The 19,834-nt window shown below is 60.2% G+C and overlaps 1 protein-coding gene across 6 annotated transcripts in view; it reads right to left on the bottom strand.

Moving 5' to 3' along the window:
• Positions 1–697: 697 nt before the first annotated feature.
• The window catches only part of ITPK1 (inositol-tetrakisphosphate 1-kinase), a 164,152-nt gene continuing 145,015 nt past the window's right edge, over positions 698–19,834 (bottom strand). For 5 of the 6 annotated variants that reach the window (XM_067027864.1, XM_067027863.1, XM_059056889.2 and 2 more), the window contains 4 exons: positions 18,482–18,647; positions 12,273–12,340; positions 7,252–7,414; positions 698–2,862 (listed from right to left, as the gene is read on the bottom strand). In XM_067027864.1, coding sequence (XP_066883965.1) covers positions 2,504–2,862; positions 7,252–7,414; positions 12,273–12,340; positions 18,482–18,647 — 756 coding nt within the window. In that variant the 3' untranslated portion in view covers positions 698–2,503. Of the gene's footprint in view, positions 2,863–7,251; positions 7,415–12,272; positions 12,341–13,591; positions 13,718–18,481; positions 18,648–19,834 lie in introns of all 6 variants that reach the window. The other variant, XM_067027862.1, reaches the window with a different exon arrangement.

Here is a 19,834-nt window from a genome sequence, read left to right as displayed (position 1 = left end):
CCTCCCCACGGGCCCTCGAAGGCGCTGGGAGTGATCAGAGGCAGCAGCACCAAGCCCTGGGGAAGGAGAGACCACAAAGGTCGAGGGCCCCGAGGGGGTCTGTCTTCCCCTGACGCGGAAGGCCCAGGGCCAGAGACACGGAGACCTAAGAGGAGACCGACTCCATGGCCAGCGTCCTGGGACCCGGTCAGCGTGCACCAGGTGACACTGAGGGTGGGGGTCGCTCGGTGAGGCCTCATTGCTGCTCACAACCCCCTCCCCGTCTACGCTCCCCGACACGGCTCCCTCCGCCTGCAGAGACGGCCTGGCAGGCCGGGCGCAGCTGCCCGGGGAGAGGCCCGCACACTCCCTAGAGCGCGACCGCAGCTCCTGGGCCTTTATGAAGCCTGACCCCGCCCCTCGGTTTCCCCACCCTGCTGGCCACCCGCATCGAGGCTGGTGGAAAGTGCCACATCACTGCAAAACAGTGACTTGATATCCGGGCCCTGGGCACTACGTGTGAGACCCGGAGGGGAGGCATCGATAAAACAGGACACGACGTGGCCAGGGACCCCGCCTGGCACCGGGTCACCCTGCACTTCCGGCCTGTCCTGACTCGGATCAGGACTGGAATTTTACTCAAAAAGGCAAAGCTGTTTTATTAAAAGACTGGAGGAGGGCATAAGCTTTTAGCAACATTTTGTAAACACGTGTGAAATGCAGTTTGATTTCAGTAGTTTATTTTGGAGACGAAGCAGTGCAAGAGGCCGGCCACGCTTTCCCGCTCCCCCGGCGCTTGGGGTTAGGCTAGGAAAGGCGACGTACAGACATTATAATCAGGGTTCAACACTCAAGTCGTGTAAACACGGTGGTCGGAGGGCCCGTGGTTTCTAGGACAGCTGGGCAGTTCTGACGGCAGCCGCCCCCCACCCCAGCCCTTCCTCTCCCAAAGTGGGCGACCGCCACGTCCCTGCTGACCAGGCCTGAAGGTGTCTCTGAGTGCCCAGCTCAGCAGCCGCTCTCAGTCCATCCTCCCTGGACCACGCAGGATGGCCCAGAGGCCCGTTCCTCTCCCTCAAGAGGGACTGATAGCTGAAGACACAAGGCCATGCTCGGGGGGTTGGGGGGGTCCTATGCATCCCACCGGGTGGTCACACGGCCCGAGGACTGACAAAGGCCCTCATTGATCCCCTTCTCTGCAAAGGGGGCTGCCGGCCTGCCCAGACCTCGGGATTGGACTGATCAGCTGGTGGTCTGTCTGCTGCCATCAGGGGCTGTGGTGACTCTTAATAGGAGAAGCGGGTAATGTGCTCTCTCACCTCTGGGGCTGCAAGCCCCCTCGCACCTGGCTGGCTTAGTGCTTGGGGCCGGCAGTGGGCATGAAAGGCCTTCCGGGCCGGCGTGGAGCAATGCGCAGCCCCCTCCTGCCTGGGGGGAGAGCCCCAGCTCGCCTCGATGCCAAGGAGACGCTCATCTGGGTTGACGTCATGGAGACACAGGCTGCACTGTAGGGGCTAGGGCAGCAAGCCTGCCCTTGAATTCCCTGCTCATGACTGCCCGGCGACTCTTAGAATGATTGGCCCAAAGTCACAGCACAAATCCTTGGCACAAGCAGGATCAGCCTAGAGGTTTCCAACCAGGCAGGCTCCTCCCGGGTCCCGGGAACAGCGGTGCTTGGTCAGGGAAGGAGGCCCCGTTGCAGGGCTGCGTGGGACACGTGCTGACGGGCCTAGCGGACTCCAGGAAGCCGGACGTGGAGAGAGGCAGCCGATCCAGGGCTGTGGCCTTCCCAGGGAAGCCTCCTCCTCCTCTGCTTTCGTGAGCGGGCAGCAGGTGGACCACAGCCCAGACTCCCTGCGTGGAATCCCCGAGGAAATGGTAGCTGGGGCCTCCTGCTTCCCCTGGCTCCTGCTTTCGGGGGGGGGGCAGCCGCGCACTGGATGGGGCTTGAAGCCAGCGGTAAGTGAAACGGGGCCGGGCCTGGTGTGGCGGCTTGGAGAGAAGAGAGACGGGCAACCGTTTCCTGGCTCTGCTCAACCGCCGACAGCCTGACCAGGGATGGCCTGCTCCAGGGTCCCCGAGGCCTGGGCCACAGCAGCCATGGAGAAGAACAGACGTGGACGTGCTCGGGCACTCACACACGCACGGCGACCACGCACACGCACACACACCCACACACACGCACGCATGCACGCACACCCCACCTCACATTCAGACCTAGTGTTGAAAACACAAGCGTGTGTAAACTCAGTGGAGAGATCTGCACAGCAGGAATCAGGCGGGATTGTCCCTCTTCCGCGAGGCTGGACCACTTGGGGTTCTCTTCCGTCCCCACCCCCACCCCTCATGTAGATCATGACGTCAGAGAATCAGGTTAAAAATTAAAAAAAAAAAAAAAAAAAAAAAAAAAGGAGGAGAATCAGATCCTTGGGAATTCTTAGTAGTAGCGTCACCGTCGGGAGCTGCTCGCCCAGCATGTGTGTTCTGCAGCCCGCACCGCCCCTCAGGGTCCCGGGCCCCGTGGCTACTGGGAGGAGGCCTTGGTGGCCAGCGAGGCCACGCAGTGCTGCTGGAAGCTGGGCGACACGGCGGCGGTGCAGCCGAGTCTCTGGTGCGGCAGCTTGGAGGCGCTGCCCGCGCCCACGCCTCCCACGTCGGCCTCGGCCGTCCAGGGCGGCTCCTGGCCCATCATGCTGCTGCAGCAGCCGGGGCTGGCGCTGCACGTCCGCTCGGCCGCCAGGCCGCCCGCCTGCTCCGCCAGGAGCCTGCTGTGCCTCAGCGGGGCCACGTCCCCCATGCCTGCAGCGGCCGCGCTCTGGCCCTGCAGCACGGTGGCGATGTGGTTCAGGAGGTCCGCGAAGAACTCGCTCACGCCCTCGTAGCCTGGGGGTGGGAGAGACAGACAGCACGCTGAGCCAGGTGGGTGCGGGGGGGGGCGCGAAGGGGCTCCTGGACCCACGAGGGCTGGTCGAGTGCGCACAGCCTGGACTCCAAGCCCGGTGCGTGCGGCCCCAAGGGGCCAGTCCTTGCATCCGGCTGCCCCCGGCGGGTGAGAAGCCGCTGAGAAAGCGCCCTGTCCCTGCTGAGCACAGCTTCGGCATCTCATTTAATCACTGCCCTCCCCGCGTGGTCTGATGCCATCATGCGGGGCAGGTGGAGTGGCCAGAGGTGGCAGGACAGCAGGCCCGCTCCTCCAGCTCTGAATCAGAAACACCCCTCCCCCCTCCACGGGGCCCAGCTCCAGCTTCCCTGTGTGTAAACTGAGGACGGGGGAAGGGGGGCTCCTGTGGGCAGGACTGGGAGGGGCTGGAACGTGGGTGAGGCCTGATCAACAGCAGCTGCTCCTGGAACTGAGTCCATTTCCCTCTCACCCCCAAAGTATCAGTACCTGCAAGGAGGCCCGCCATGCTGCATACTCTGTGCAGCGAAGCCAAGGCAGAGAGACCGGGCACCCTCCAACAAGGCCACCACACTAACACCGCTTTCCTAACAAGCGGGCCCAGATCTCCTGAACGGAAACCGCCGGTACCCACCTGGGGCCTGCGTTTCCCATCACAGATGCAATTGCGAATGTCAGCAAACAGTCCTCGGAGCCACCCATCAAGCAAATTTCGGATCTAGCTCGAGGATTTTGCTGACTTCTGAAAGCTGCTTCGAAAGAAATTCGACACGGGGTGGGTGCCCCCGCCCCCGCCTGCCTGAACCAATTTGCAGGGATGAGAACCGGGCACACAGCTGCAAGAACGATGATCGGGACAGGAAGCAGGTCCCCAAAAAGGCACAGTGTGCCTGCATCGGGAGGGGGCCCAGGTACCACCCCGTGCCCCGGGATGTGACCCCATCGCTGACACCAGGCCTGGTGCTGAGAGGTACTGACCCCTTGCACGTCCTCTGGGACGGTCTTCACAGCCGTTGGTACGAGCTGCAGGAGAAGGAAGGTTCGGACTTGGGCAGGTGCGTTAGCTCGTACAGAAAAGGTTGCCCAGGGGCCAGGCAGATGGGGCTGCCTCACTGTCCACGCTCTTATGTGTCTAGCAGACAGTGCTGTGGTTTTGAGGGAGCCCGAGGCTGAGAGGGGCAAGCAGAGGTGCCCAGAGTAAAAACAAAAACGGGGTATACATTGGCATGCACAGCACTTGCCCTGCTCAACACTCCCTCACTTGATCACAGCAACCCCCTGTCCCCATTTTCCAGATGAGGAAATGGAGGCACAGAGTTAAGTAACCAGCCCCAAACACCAAAAGAGCCACCAGCAGGTGGACACGTGTTCACTGTGAGGGGTGGTATGGTGGCAATGTCCACGGCTGGCGTCCACCCAGGCTCGCCAAGTGCTGGGCCCCCGCTACACGCTTCACACTCCTTGCTCGCGGCATCCTTAGAGCCTCCGGGGAGTGGGGCCTGAGGGTTATCTCCATTTTACAGATGAGGACACAAAGCTCTACGTCGCAGCACTGGGATCTGAACCAGGCCCTTTGGTGCCACCCGTGACTAGAATACACGTGGTGCTGGGTGCCCCACTCTAGGACTGGGGGCTTCCTCGGCCCTGGGGCTGGGGGTGAAGGGTAGGGCGGTCACGGGCCATCGGCAGACGCGCTGCTGGGTTTCCAGGGCAGAGATGCAAGCAGGGGAGAAGAGCTGAGATCCGCTGACAGGCCACCAAGGAACGTAAACTGTTCCCTCAGCAACAGCTCTGCCGTCCCCAGACGAGGCCCGGCCCACGGCTCCACACGGCCTGGGGAGGGTGGACTGAGGCGGGAGGGAGCGCTGCAGGGAGGGCACTGAGCGCGCGCCGTCTCCTCTGCCAGGAGGGGGGCGCTGTTCCCAGGGTGCGCGAGCAAACACCGAGGCCGCCCCATCAGGAGGTTTGCCTCAGCAGATGGTGTGGGCAGAAGGACCTGACCCCACGACTCAAGCTAAGAAGCAGGCAGCCTCAGGTCAGGGGCCCAGGGCCCAGGTCCAGCCCCACACCTGGTAGCCACGTGACCTTGGACGCGTCACCCAGCCCCAAGGCTCCACGTGCCTGGCAGTACATGGAGATCCTGACGGTCCCTTGCACGCTGTGCGGTTGTGAGGATGAAATGAAACCCTGGGGGTAAAGGTCCCCGGGCAGGCTGGGCACCACTGGCGGCCACTGCTGTCACCACTGCCCAGAGCCCGGCACACAGGCTGTCTGGCGGGGCTGCTACCGGATACCCATGGCCCGAGGCACAGGGTGAGGGGGCCCGGGAGCAGGAGCACTCCAGATCCAGGCCCGTAAATCGAGCAGGGAGAGAGCGGGGCCCCAGGCGGCCGTCTCCCGGACACCGCCTCCTCTGGGGCCCCAAGCCCCACGCACTCCCCGGGCCTAACTCAGCACCGGGCTCCCTCACAGTCTCCTCGGGGCTCAGCTCCATCACTCAGGCTTGGCCCGCCGGGGGCCTCCTCTTGGCTTCCCCGATCCACACTGGCTCACAGTGGCTGTCCCTTCTCTGAACACCCGGGACGCCCTCAGAATGATGGGCCCGAGTCACACAGGTGCCGCCTGGGCGGGGCCAACTCAGGACCCAGCACAAATCCGCAGCTCAGTTGCAGAGTTCCTCCCCCACCACCGCCTGGTCCTTCTAGAACCTCCACCCCACCAGCCGGGCATTGCCCTGCCTGGTCCCCCCAATCCATTGACAGAGCCACCTTTTCGCTGTTGTTCCCTCCACGTCCTCCCTGATTTAGAGCCTCTGATTTATTATAATTGTTCCCCTGATGCAGCCTCAATTCCCCTGTGCTCTCTCATTCCATCACCCTCGCTCATCAAAAACCCACCTCTCCGTCCAGGCTGTACCCACGGTGACTACAGAAAAATAGGCTATTGTCCCAAAGGGTCTCAATTTCTATTCACGAACACAGACCTCAGATGGCCGCGCCACCTCGCTCAGAGTGAACGGCCACATGGTGGGCTCCCCTCTGACCTCTGACCTCCCTGCTGCACGAGGTCTCGGGCCACAGGCTCCCCTCCACAGGCCCTGCCCGGGATCCTTCGGGGTGGCTCCCTCCCTTCCTGCCAGGCCTGCTCCCGCTCCCGCTTCACAGAGGAGCCCCTGCCCTGGCACCCCCGTCCCCCGAGGGCAGGGCCCCCACCGCCCCGCACTGTCTGCAGCAGCTGGGGAATGCAGTGGGCCTTCGACAAACTGCATGACAGAGACAGGAGGGGCCTCCCCCGAACCTGGGTTTCCGTGGCTGTGAATGGTGGTGCTGGCTGGGCCTGGCCCGCATGCTCTCAGTGCAGGGGACACGCGTCAAGCGCCCAGCCTGGTGCCCCATGAGTGCTCCCGGAGCATGGGGTCGCTTCCTGCTCCCTGAGGACGCCCACTGCGCAGTGCCCTCCTGCAAGCAGGGCTCTCACGTGAGATGCTAGCCGCCCCGAGGGTGGGAATCGCTTCCTCTCTTCATATCCACTGAGCAGTGACGATGGCTCTACCTCCAGGGCAGGTGCTTAACAAAGGCGAGAGCCACGGCCTTGAGACAGAGATGCCCACCGAGAGGGTAAGCGCCCAGGCCGCTCTGGGCCAGAGGGAGCGAAGCAGCACCCTGTCCCTGACCTGCCGTGAGATGGGGAGTCGCTGGGCCTCAGCATGTGTCTCTGTGAAGTAGCTCAGCCCAGGGCCACCACCACCATCACTGCCGAAGCTCATGTTCCCCTTGAAGGTTCTTTGGTGATGTCTCCCGCTGAGCCCCTCCCTGGGTTGGGATCTGAGGGGTGCAGGACAGAGCCTGGTGGGGCAGCAGGCCTGGCAGTGCTTCTCGCGTCAGGGCTGCCGCAGACAGCACGGAGCAGGTGCCCCAGCCGCGGGGAGCTGGCTGGATCCGAGCGTGTCCCCAGCACGGTGGCTCAGGGTGGGGGAAGGAGCACGGCCTTGCCACTACCCTGCAGTATGACCTGGGACAACTTCTCCCCCCTTCCCTGCATGTAAACTGGGGTCTATATGCCCTCCGGTGTCCTTTCAGCTCTTTAAACCTACAAGGGCCCAAGAGGTCAGCTGAGATTCGGCCCAGAAAGGCCACTGCCAATGGCGCCTGGCCAGTAGAGGCAGGGGAAAGAACACGCGTTTAGCTGCAGGCCCACTACGCGCCCCGTAAACCCACTGGCAGGTGGGGCTGAGGCTGAGCGGGGGCTGCTCTGACCCCAGGCCCCAGACACTGAGGGATGGAGCTGGTCAGCCTGACTCTCTGGCCCCCGCCACCCGCCCAGGGCCGCCAGTCTACAGACCGGTGAAGGCGGCGCCCGGCTTTACCACTCACCTGGGAAGGCGTTGATGTCGATGACGGCATGCTGCCCCGTCTGGTTATTGATGATGATGTCGATCCCGAAGAGCGACACGCCCAGCGCTTGCCGCAGGGCACGAGACAGCTCCCGGATGACCTCGTCACTCGGCCGTTCAAAGACACCCTCGATCTTGTCCAGCTGCCGACACACACACACACACACACACACACACACACACACACACACACACACACACACACACACACACACACGTGTCAGGCCTCGGGTGGGGAAGCTCCACGCCTCGCCACACACAGAGACCCCCCAGGGAGGTGGCACAGGCCGGGCCTTACCCGCAGGCAAGAGGCAGGACAGACCCACCAGAGTGGGCACGAGGATGGCCATTTTCAAGTCCTGCCACGGGCCGGGCAGCTGCTAAGTGTACAGCGTACGTGACCTCTAGTCCTCATAACCATCAGGGAGGTGAGCACCGTTATCAGCATTTTATACACAGGGGAGCTGAAGCTCAGAGAGGGTCAGGGGCCGGTCCAGGGCCACACCGCTCAGGGCTGGATTTGGACCCAGGCATTTAAGCCTATAAAACCCAAGCCTCTTAGCAAGGAGGAAGCGGATGGAGAGTCTGTTATGAACCCAGGAAGACTGTGTGGTTCAGGGAGCCTGTGAGCTGGACCTTGAAGATGGGGAGGATTGAGGGGGGTGGGGGGCAGGGACCCAGGTGAGCGCAGAGCAGAAGCAAAGGTGCAGCGGCAAGAACCCACAGGAGAGAGCTGGGAGCAGCCGGAACAGCTAGGGCAGCGGCGGGCAGCGGGGGGAATTTCTGTCAGCACCCCTGCACCGGCCCACCGGTGCTGGAGCCTCAAGGCTGCGAGGTGACAGCTGCCGTGGACCGGCCTTCATTTACTGGTTGGAACTGGGCAGGGGCAGGTGGTGGTCACAGGGCTCCTGGGCGAGGCTTACAATTCTCCCCTTCCGGATGAGTCGCTACCTCTGGTGCGTCCACACTAACTCATGCTCAGCGGGCTTCCCCAAAGAGCTGACTCTGCTGTGACTGCCTAACTCCCGGCTCCAAGTTCAGCTTTTTTTTTTTTTTTTTTGCGGTATGCGGGCCTCTCACTGTTGTGGCCTCTCCCGTTGTGGAGCGCAGGCTCCGGACGCGCAGGCTCAGCGGCCATGGCTCACGGGCTTAGTTGCTCCGCGGCATGTGGGATCTTCCCGGACCAGGGCACGAACCCGTGTCCCCTGCATCGGCAGGCGGATTCTCAACCACTGCGCCACCAGGGAAGCCCCAAGTTCAGCTTCTAGCGAAGCCTCCACAGGGCTTGCGGGGCCGTCCCCTGGACTCCCGCTGACACCACTCACTTTCTGCTCTAATCACGGCTGGTCTGGGACAGGCACACAAGTCTTCATGGGCTCAAGCGTGGCCCCTGGCCCGGGCCTCCAAGGAACACCGCCCCGGGAAGGACTGAAGTCCGAGGGATCCGGATTTGAATCCTGACCGTGACCTCCTAGCTCTGTGGCTTTAGGGGAAAGTACTTGGCCTCTGTGTGCCCCTGCCTGCTCATCGGCAAAACAGGGCCAACGAGGCCTCCATCCCAGACTGCTGGGAGGAATCACCAGGCCATTGATGTGATGGGGACGGCACACGCCTGGCTGGAGGAGCCGCTCCACTTGCATTTCAGGGCGTGGATGGCAGCACGTCAGCCAGAATAGGGCTCACGTGTGGTGCTCAGGAGATACCAGAGTCCTATGGACTGTGGGCTCGGGGCCAAAGGGGAAGCACAGGAGCTCATCCATCAGAAAAAAAAAAAAAAAAGAAGCTGGGTCAAAAAGCTAAATGGAGAATTACCATGTGACCCAGCAATTCCACCCCAGGTGTGTAACTTGTATGCCACTGTTCACAGCTGCATTATCCACGATAGGCAAAAGGCAGAAACAATCCAAACGTCCGTCAACAGATGACTGGCTAAACAAAATGGGTTACCCACGCAATGGAATATTGTTCTCACAATGCTACCACGTGCATGAACCTTGAAAATATCAGGCTATGTGAGAAAAGCCAGACACAATAGGTCACATACTGTATGGTTCCATTAATATGAAAGGTCCAGAATAGGCAGATCCATAGAGACGAAAGAGCAGATGAGTGGTTGCCAGGGGCTGGGAGGAGGGGGAACGAGGAGTGACAATGGGTAGAGGATTCTCTCTTGGGTGATGCAAACGCTTTGGAACTAGACAGAGGTGGCCGCTGCACGACATTGTGAATGTACTTGACGCCACTGAACGGTTCTCGTTAAAACGACTAACGTTAACAAGAAGTGAGGCTGGGTCAGGCGGGCTGGGGAAGAGCCCTGGGTACCCGGGACACATGGTGCTTACCCTCAGCTCAGGAAGCCGAATGGCTGATGGGGAACTTCCAGACTCGCGCAGGGCAGGGACCCCGCAACTGGGCACCGTCGTACGCTACCGTGAAAGCCACATCCACCGGCTCTGCAGAGCAGGCAGCGACCCCCAACGGCGCCCATGACCCCGCTGCCTCGGCGTCTCGTCCAGGGGAGACGCTTTCTAAGCGGCTGCGGTAGCTCCGCCCTGACAGGACCTGCCTGAGCCCAGGTCAGCAGCCTGGCCACTGGTCCTGCGGCCAGGGTCCCTCACCGAGTCGGAGCCCTGGGAGGACGCCTGGCATCGCCCAGTCCCCGCTGCATGCCCTGAGCCGTAACGGGCCCCGCCGCGCCTTGTTTTCTCGCCCCAGGAAACGGGGTAATAAAAACGCCCCCGTCGCCACGGGACTGTGGTGAAGATCCACGAAGCTCACCCGTAAGGCCCGGGGCTCAGGCCTGGCAGCAAAGGGGCCCGATGGCTGCTGCTTCGTTACAAAGCCTCGTGACCCCTCTGTCTATAAAAGCACTTTCTCAGCCCAGCTAAGGAATCTCAGGAGTCCTTCTAGAGCCCTCTGATTGTCGGAAACAAGGAGGCGATGGAGGTGGTTAAGAGGTGCTCAGGTGGACCCCCCGGGTCCCCCGTCACCAGTCACAGCTGACACTGACCGAGCACCTACTGCACACCCAGCCCTGCCACGGTGCTTTTCATCTAGGGACTCCCTGAGCACCACCACCACCCTATAGGGTGGGACGGGGAAGCCGAGGCTCAGAGAGGCAATGGGACTTGCCCGAGGCCACACAGCTGGAAGGTTGTGGAGCTTTGGCCTGACCCCAGGCAGTCTCATCAGTGTCACACTCTTAACCGATACCCTGTGCCCGTGTCTCCGGGGGCTGCCAGCTGGGTGTGGGAGCCGCCTCCACCCTTGGGAGCATCCGGCCAGGGAGGGAGGAGGGGCTTCAAGGCCAGGGCAGGGTTCCCGGCACCTGCACGAGGCCGAGATGGGGACTGGAGGGACCCCAGCGAGCAGGAGGACGCTAAGGGGCTTGTCTGGACACCCAGGTCTGGGAATGGACTTGTCTGTGCAGGTGGGCCTGACATCCCGGGTGGAAAGGGGGCGGGGGCGGCTGCCTGCATTTCCCTTTTCTCTTTTCCGCGTTGCCAGCCCTGGGGGAATCCCCACACAGCAGTCGTGAGCTGAGGGCAGGGGGGAGATGGCAGCGGGGCCTAAAGGTGGACAGAAGGCCCCGCTGTGTCTCCAGGCCGACCTTTCCCACGTGGCAGACGGAGACGCAGGCTGAATGGCGGGTGGGGTGATTAGCCAGGAAGGTGACTTTGCTTCCGGCCCTCACAGTGACCCTCTGGCATCAGTTAACAGCCCAGCGGTGATTAGAGCTGCGCTGTGCCAGGGGAGTGGCAGGGACAGCCTCTCGGCAAGTCCGCGGAACGCCAACCCCCTCCAAGGGTCACAGGCCGAATAAGGTCTGAGAGCCTCGCAGGGAAGACGCCCTGCGGCGCTGGGCCAGCCTGAAGTTTCTGCAGCTTTTATGAGACCAGAATGTTTTCTTGCACAGAACACCTATTTACATCTTATAATGTGCACAGCCAGGCGCCGAGGGGTTCTGTTTAAAATCTGGTTGTTCTCCAAGCATCCCTGACCACAAAACTTGTTCCCGGGGAACGTCTATTAACATCTTGAGGGACGCTGGTGTTCCTTCCAGGTCCCTTCCACGCCTGTGCTGCGTCGAACCCTCAGCACACAGCTGGCTCCTCAAAGGAACCAGAAACAAACAAGAAAAGCACAGGCGGCCTCGGTCGGGGGACAGGAGGCCCTAACCTGGAACGAGGGGGAGTGAGGCCCCGGGGTGGGGGTCTGCTGTGGAGGGGACACTGGCAAGCCCTCCAAGCATGGCCAGAAGGGGAGCGGAGAGCTGGTGGAGACCCCTGGCTCTCAGGACACACAGAGGAACAGCAGAGGGTGGCCCAGTGCTGACTTCTAACTGCTCAGCCATTGCCAGGGAGACAAGAAATCCTAAATTCCCGGAAGACCCAGCTTTGGTGTCGGACTAATCTGGGGTCAAATTTCGTCTCTGTCCCTGAGCGAGGAGCCCTGTGAATCTGGCTGAGCACAGCCCTCCCGCCTCAGGAAAGTGGGGAGGTCTGTCCACCCCTGCAAGGCTGTTTTGGGCCGCAGGGCATCGAGGATGGAACCTGACACGCAGCGATGTTCGCCGAACAGCAACCCCGAGCCCATGACCCACCATGAACTACCCCAGCAGCCCCAGAGGTACACGGCAGGCTCTTAACAAGCGCTCACTGGACTCACATGGGCAAGGAAAGAAAAAGGAAAATTGAGGTGGTGCTCTGCTCCCTTTTCTTAAATCAGGCAAAAGGCAGATTAGAAAGCAGGTCTTCAAATTCCTCATGGTTGGGGGGATTTGCTCATGTAGGAGGAGAGTTAGAAAATCATCCACTTGGAGTAGCCTGGCGACGAGCAGGCGTGGCTGTGACGACCACGGGCACGAAGGGCCGAAGCCAGCAAGGAGGAGGGGTCTCTGGACCCTCCCTGGGTCCCTGGCCTGGGGGGACGGCCCTGCCACCCTGCCCCGCCGGAGAGCCAAAAGCACCCCACACCCAGGGCTCGGCGGGAGAGACATACCGCGGTCAGGACCGACGACGATTCCGGCTTGGACACGTTGTGGCTGTTGAAGAAGATGGACTCGCGGTCTGAAAAAGCAAAGACAGGAAGAAGCCAGAGTTAGCAGCTCGAGGCAGGGACGGTGATTCCAGCACCCGACACCAGGGGGCAGCACCGCCCCAGCCATAGGCCACAGGGGCCCTCAGGCGCAGCGTCCGGCGGCAGCCACCTGGGCCTCCCTACCCACCCCAAGAAGACGTGACGCTGCGGAGGGACGCACGCCCAGGCGGGGCTCCTGTTTCCATTTTTCTTCCCGTATAAAAATGAACGGCTTGATGAGCGCGCCTCTGTCTCTGCTCTCATCTTACAGAACCATACCTGATCTTCCCCAATACCTGAGGCCCCCCCTCCCCAAAGTGTGTCTAGAGTGTCTTACGGACATGGCGCCAGAAAGGGGGCTAAGTGAGTGGGAAATGCTGCACATGTGAATATCAAAGGCCCAGAGTGAAGAGGTCAACTGATGCCATTTAATCCAGCGTTCCCCTCCGGTTCTGCCCACGGAATGCCTTTTCAGTTGAGCAATGGCTAGGCTGCCACTTGGCATGTGAGTGTTTAAAATACAAAGGGTTTTGCTATTGCCCCACTATTTAAGGAAAAAAACAGGAAATCAGAGCATGGGCTTCTGTAGGACCCATCCAAGAAAGCAGACAGAAAAAGTTGTTTGGCTTTGGAAGTTAGCACAGCCCCAGGAAATAGCCTCCACACCTCCCGCCCCCTCCTTCCCTGCTCCCACTATCCCCTGGGCCCCCTCGGTCCCAGGGGGGCACCCGAGAGGCCGATCAATCCCAAGATTATTGAGAGTGATGAGCAGCTGGTTTCTTCATTCACCCCCTGGAGAGTAAAGGCAGGCCAGTCGGTCAGAAACATGTTCTCCAGCAGCTGGAAGTGTGGCACACAAATGCTCGAAGCACAAAACCATGAGCCTCGGGGTTGAGATCTGGTAAAGGCCATCATCACACTATGGTCCCCCCCACTCCAAGAATGGCACGGGCCACGAGCCCTGACGTGGCCCCAGCAGCCTCTGCTCTAGTCCTTCCTGGTAGGGCGTTATGGCTCCCGTCCCCCGGGACACCTTGCTCATCCCTGGGACCCAGGCCCCTAAGCGCAGGCCAGGAAGGGCCCTGGTTGAGCACCGCTGTGTGCCAGGGGCCGGACCGAGGAGGCACCTGCTCTGGCTGCCAACGCCCGCCCCCCGCCACCTCCAGGATTACGGCGCCGCAACAATCATGCACGAGGAAGTGATTCGGGCGGAGGCTGAGCAGGCAGGCGCTGAGATGTACCTGGCATCTTTCCCGCTAGCGGGGCACGCAGGCCCCCTGCCGCCCTGGTGTGCCCGACAGTCCTCCTACCGCTCCGACCAGAGCCAGTCCAGACGGGGGGCACGAGAGACGGTCCTGGGGAGGAGCCTGGGGAAAATAAACACCCTGCAGGACTGGTGCCAAGCAGCCCCACCGACCTCGACTCCTGGGCACCAACAGCCAAGAAGAGTGAGCCTTCGGAGGGTGGCAAGCTCCACGGGCCAGGGCCTGGAGCAGGGCTCAAGCAGCTGGGATGGGCGTTCTGGCCTTCTGTAGGCACTGCCCACCTTCTCAGCCTGTAGCCCAGTCTGGCCCAGTCCTACTGAGCTCAGGGCGCCTCCCACCCACCCTGTGGGACCCAAGGGCGATCGCCAGGATGGCAGAGCAGGCCTGGGTAGAGAAAGGCCACCCAGAGCAGGTGGACACAGACAAGTTCAGGGAGGCTGGGACGCCTGCAAGAGCCACAGGGAACACCATGGGTGCTTAGCTATGCCGGGAGGGAAGGAAGTGGGCACTCGGAGGGGTGCACCCGGTGCCCACTGAACGGGACAGACCATGTCACCCAACAGCTTCTTATGGCAAGATCGAAAGTGTGGACCATTTCAAAGGAGACTCGTTTCTCCTCCTGGCTAACGCTGACCTGGGAGCCCTGGCCAGAGGACTGTTCAGCAGGGAGGGGAGAGCTGCCCTTTACTCAGATCCTCCCCACGTACGGCCTGAGCAGGGGCCGGACAGAGTGGGAGCGGCTTCCGGCCATTTGATGAACCAGGAGACTGTGGAAGCCGGGACGGGTCAGAAAGGGTCAGAGCATCCCTTGGTGCCAGTTTCCTTGGGCAGCTTCAGGATACCGAGTTCCCTAAAGATAAGCCTGGCTGGGCCCTTGCACCTTGATCACAGGTGCACCCTGGATTGGGGGGGCCCATCCCCTCTCTGTTCCTGGACTAGTCCCGAGTCACACGGAGCCCCGTGAAGAACCACTAAGAACGCCCACAGGAGAGGGGAAGCAATGAGAGGAATACGGGTATTTTTGTCCCCAGTTTACAGACAAGAAAAAGAGGTTCAAAAGAAGCAGAGTAAGTGACAAGGTTAGCACCCAAATATCCCAGTGAGTCTGAGGTGCAGCTGTGAGCTGTGGCCACACCTTCTTCAGCTTCATTTGCTTAATCTTCACATCTCTGGCGGGGGGGAAGCATGTCATGGGGCTGTAGACAGTGGCCCAGGTCTCCTCACAGATCCCATGCAAGCATCAGCTCCGCAGAGGGGCTGGCCCCGGCTGCCCTGCCCGAGTGGCTCCCCTCACCCAGTGGTGTCCCAGGACCCACTGTTTCCTCTGGGGTCCCTCATCTGTGCTGCCACAACTCGTCCTTTCATTACTTCTTCCCTGGTGTGCACTTTCTCCCGCTAGAAGATGAGCACACGAGGGCAGGACACTTGGCTGATTATCTAGTTCCCTGCTGGATCCCAGGACTGAGCGCGCCTGGCAGGTTCAAGGAAACAGGGCATTTGCTACACCTGAGGGCCTCTCGATGCAAGATCACCAAATCTGGCCCGCCACCTCTGTTTGTAAATAAAGGTTTATTGGAACGCAGCCACGCCCATTCGCTTACATGTCGTCCACAGCGGCTCTCAGGCAACAACAGCAGCGTTAAATAATTATGACAGGGGCTTCCCTGGTGGCGCAGTGGTTGAGAGTCCGCCTGCCGATGCAGGGGACACGGGTTCGTGCCCCGGTCCGGGAAGATCCCACGTGCCGCGGAGCGGCTGGGCCCGTGAGCCGTGGCCGTTGAGCCTGCGCGTCCGGAGCCTGTGCTCCGCAACGGGAGAGGCTGCAGCGGTGAGAGGCCCGCGTACCGCAAAAAAAAAAAAAAATAATAATAATAATTATGACAGAGCTGGAAACACTTACTCTGGCCTTTTGCAGAAAAAGCCTGCTGACCCTTGCTCTATGTGGTAAGCGGTGTCGTTCCTTTATATACATACCCCTAAGGAGAAAAAGGCCCACGTGCAGAGTATAACAAAGGCGCTGTGCCCGCAGAGGAAAAGAAACAGAAATAAACCCACTGCACAGAAAGGGGAGCAGAGAAACACGCCCACTGCGACTCTGGAACTGGTGGAGAGAGGGGAGCAGTCTCCCCAAGACCGTGGACCAAGGGCAGAGAACACGTGTTCCTGGGGCTGGCACAGGCCAACCTCAACCCTCTCCGTAAGAACGTGTCTTCAGTTCCAGCAGAGGCAACTGCAAGAGGTCTGTGGCCGTAAGACACACCTGACTTCAGAGATGCTAACAGGTGAAAACCAAAAGTACACCTGAGAATCAAAAGAACACAGTAGGGCTTCCCTGGTGGCGCAGTGGTTGAGAGTCTGCCTGCTGATGCCACGGCAGTGAGAGGCCCACACACCGCCAAAAAAAAAACAAACAGTAGTTGTGGAGGGAAAGCTGGTGTCCTCATCGCCACTGCAGGTCAAAAGATTTCCACTCAAGGAGCCCCCATCTCCCTGCATGGACAGGGGAGGCCGGGGGGCCCACCACGCAGGGCCATGGGAACCAGAAAGGTGGGAGGGGGCCGGAAAGAAGCCAGAGCCCTAAAGTCCCCTGCTCAATTGGTCCAGCTTAAAGGGCCGCTGTCACACTGTGGTTCTCATCCAGAAAGAGAACACACGTGTGAAAAGAACAGCGAGCTGGTGTGACACCCTGAAGACAGTGGACACAGAATCAGTTTTGGGGATGGAGGGATGGACACGGTGAAAATCACTCAGCTCGCCTGGGCATAATAAACACTTCTCCGTTAGCTCTGTTTCTCCACTGATTTACTCGGCCCCAGCCTGCATATCACGGTAAACTGGCAACCTGGAATGGCCATGAGAAGACACAGATGCGGAGCCCTTGTCCTCGGACACAGGACACAGAGCCCACGCCCAGCCACTAGTGGTTCCCAGATGGAAACTGGCCCAGGCCTTTGCAACCAGGAGAAAAAGGGGAGGAAGAGAGGGACACTTTTCATGTGGAAAGGAAGGAAACCAGGTGGTATATTTCTTTTAGAGATGGAGTGATTTTTGGTAAAATAAAAAGCTATACCTACTCTTCCCTTAATACATTTTGTGCAGACTTAAAGAACATATTTTTAAAAATCAGGAAACAATATAAACAGGCTTAAAAAACTATCAGCCTCATCCTGCCCACAATCGATAAGAATGCCTCTTGCCAGTACACAGTCACATACAAAAAGACCCCTCCTGACATCGGTCCCCCACCCCCAGATCATTCCATCAGCCCAGTGGGTAGACTGAAGGACAAGTGTGAGGACCAGGATGCCCTGAAAGCCCCGCCAGCACTCAGAAGGCCAGTGACAGAGACACACATTTCCCAAGTGTCTGCTCTCTGGGCTGTGTTAATGGGAAGAACGGCTGAGAGAGGATGGGAACAGCTGGGCTTCATTCAGGAGGCGTGGTCTGGGGCTTCCCTGGTGGCGCAGTGGTTAAGAATCCTCCTGCCAATGCAGGGGACACGGGTTCCAGCCCTCGTCCAGGAAGATCCCGCATGCCGTGGTGCAACTAAGCCCGTGTGCCAAAACTGGTGAGCCTGCGCTCTAGAGCCCGCGAGCCACAACTACTGAGCCCGTGTGCCACAGCTACTGAAGCCCGTGCTCCGCTACAAGAGGAGCCGCTGCAATGAGAAGCCCGCGCACCGCAACGAAGAGTAGCCCCCGCTCGCCACAACTAGAGAAAGCCCGTGCATGGCAACGAAGACCCAATACAGCCATAAATAAATAATTTTTTTTTTTTTTTTAAAAAGAGGATTGGTTTGAAGCCATGAGCAGCGGATGGTGACAAGCAGTCCCAGCAGAGGGACTTTAAGAAGACACATCTGTTTGCTCAGAGGGAAATAACGCAGCCTGGGCATTTCATCTGGTGACGGCGGGTTTCCTGTCCAGAGAGAAACACACAGTGAGTGAGAGCAAAACACACCAGGGCAACCAGACACCCTCCGAGGGCTCCTCTTGGAAAATCGTGCTTATTCCAAAGACTGCCACTGTTCCCAAGGTTTCCGGAACTTGCCTTAGAGATGCCTCCAGAACCACTAGAACAGTCTTTTAAGCAGCCCCAATACCAGTAAATCCTTATCTTAGTGTCAGTTTTTGAAACGGCCAAGGGTCACCTGGAGCTGGTGAGCAGCTGAAGAAAAGCTGAGCGCGTGGAGCCCCTCAGCCTCCCTAGAGGACCCCCTCAGATGCCCCGATGCCAGCAGAACCCTCGAAATGCCACCACTGTGTGACACCTGAGGGACACGGAGGACCACCATCCACTGACCCAAACCACGCCCACCGATGCGTTCCTCAGCCCTGTGGGGGACCCAGCAGGCTGACTGTGCCCACTCCTGACCTGCCCGGGGTCCCCCAGCTGGGAAGTCCTGTGCCCTGTGTGCTAACTCTGAAGACAGCATGCGTCCACCTCAGCGGCTGCAGAAGCAGCAGGTAACTCGGTGTTTCCCAGTTGCAAAAAGGAGACGTGATAAAGCAGCCAGCGCTCTGGTCCTCAAAATATGAGGGGCCCCTCCCTCCCTATCCCTCCCTGGCTTCGCTGAAGGGACCGCCATCCATTCCAGCGTGTTCCCTGTGAGCCTCATTATCGCATGGGGCCCCGGGAGGCGGCCTGGGTGCAGAAAGCTTTCAGGTTCTTCCTGGAATTTATGGTAGCTGAGACAGACGGAGCCCCTACAATGACCTGGCGTGCCCCAAGACCTCTCCACCTACTGGACACAACTCTTCCAACCTTCAGATCACCTCTCCCCGCTCCAGAAACTGGCGGCTGGTGCCGTGCTCCAGCCACGCCCCTAAGCTCGGGGCATCCAGAGGTGGCGCGAGGCTCAGTCACCTGATGTGCCTGCGGAGAAGTTCTTCAGCGAGGGCCTCTGGACCACGGTATAGGACTCGCCGACCACAAACACCTTGTACAGGACGGCATTGTGGTTGATGAAATTCTGGACCACGCAGGGCGGCTGGATGGCGCTCAGGCCCTCCTGGTTGAACACGATGGCCATCTGGGGAGACAGGGGGCCAAGGGCTTGGTCAGCGTCCACTACCTCCTCAGCCTCGGGCACGGGGTGTGTCACCTGTCCAGAGCGCTGCCACCAAGGCCCACCCCTGGTCCTGTAGCACAAGCGCTCCCCAAGAAGAGTCTCAAGCCAGGGTGAGTGGAGTGGGACTTGAGAAGAACACCTGGGGGTCGATACACTCCTGCTATGGGGGTTTGGAAATCCTGCACCATCAGGCTCGCCACGTAAGGCTGTGCTGGCTGTGCACTGCACAATTCCACTACTGCACCCAGGGAATGGGACCCCCTGGGTTGTGTACTACTTGACCCTTATGACCTCCTAGAGGTTCCTCCACAAAGTCTTTGGTCGGGTTGGGTGGGGAGCGGGGAGGGGGGGGCGGGTGGCACGGCCAGGAAGCAGAAGACAATGAATCAGGGTTTGGGACGCCTTGGGTCCAAGCCTGCATAATGACAAGCGCTGCCTTCTGAGCGCTCATGACACACCTGGCCCTGTTCTAACCACCTTACATGAATCACCTGGTGTTCCCCTCGCAATGTACCCCCGAGGTGGGCACTGACACCACGCCCCTTTTACAGATGAGGACACTGAGGCCCCGAGGCACTTAGTGGCTGCTGGAAAGTGACAGAGCCCAGAATGGGCTGGGGTCCAACAGCCCCCGGCCTTGCCGTCTTACGCACTGAGTGAGCCGCACGAGTACTTGAGGAATGGGAACATGCCGCCCCCCGTCCCTGGATCCTCTGGGGACAAAGGCCTCCAACAGGAGGGTCTGGCAGGGGACTGAGGCCGAGATGGAAAGAGGGGCGGCTGGAGAAAGCCTGCCCGCTTTGGCTGAGGCAGGGCCCACTGCAGCCAGCTGCCAGTGCCGGGGCCGGGGCCATGGCTAATGCCTCGTTCAAGTCCACGGGGCCCCGGGAAGGAGCCACCAGGTGCCCAGAGATGCTGGGAGGGGTAACGGGGCTGGACAGCTGGCCACCACACTGGCTGTTGCCTCTCACATCAACTGTCACAGAGCGCCACCACGATGTGCCTGGTGCTCAGCTGGCTGGGGCAGAAGTAGAGATCCAGGCCACACGGGGAAACGAAAAGTGTGTGTGTATGTGTGTGTGTGTGTGTGTGTGTGCGCCGCAGTGAGTTATCTCCTTAGCCATCTGATGAAAGTAAGAGAGCCATAC

This window comes from Kogia breviceps, chromosome 3 (genome assembly GCF_026419965.1).
Source record: "Kogia breviceps isolate mKogBre1 chromosome 3, mKogBre1 haplotype 1, whole genome shotgun sequence".
NCBI lineage: Eukaryota > Metazoa > Chordata > Mammalia > Artiodactyla > Physeteridae > Kogia > Kogia breviceps.
The sequence above is the reverse complement of the archived record's forward strand: the minus strand, read 5'-3'. Positions and strand labels throughout refer to the sequence as shown.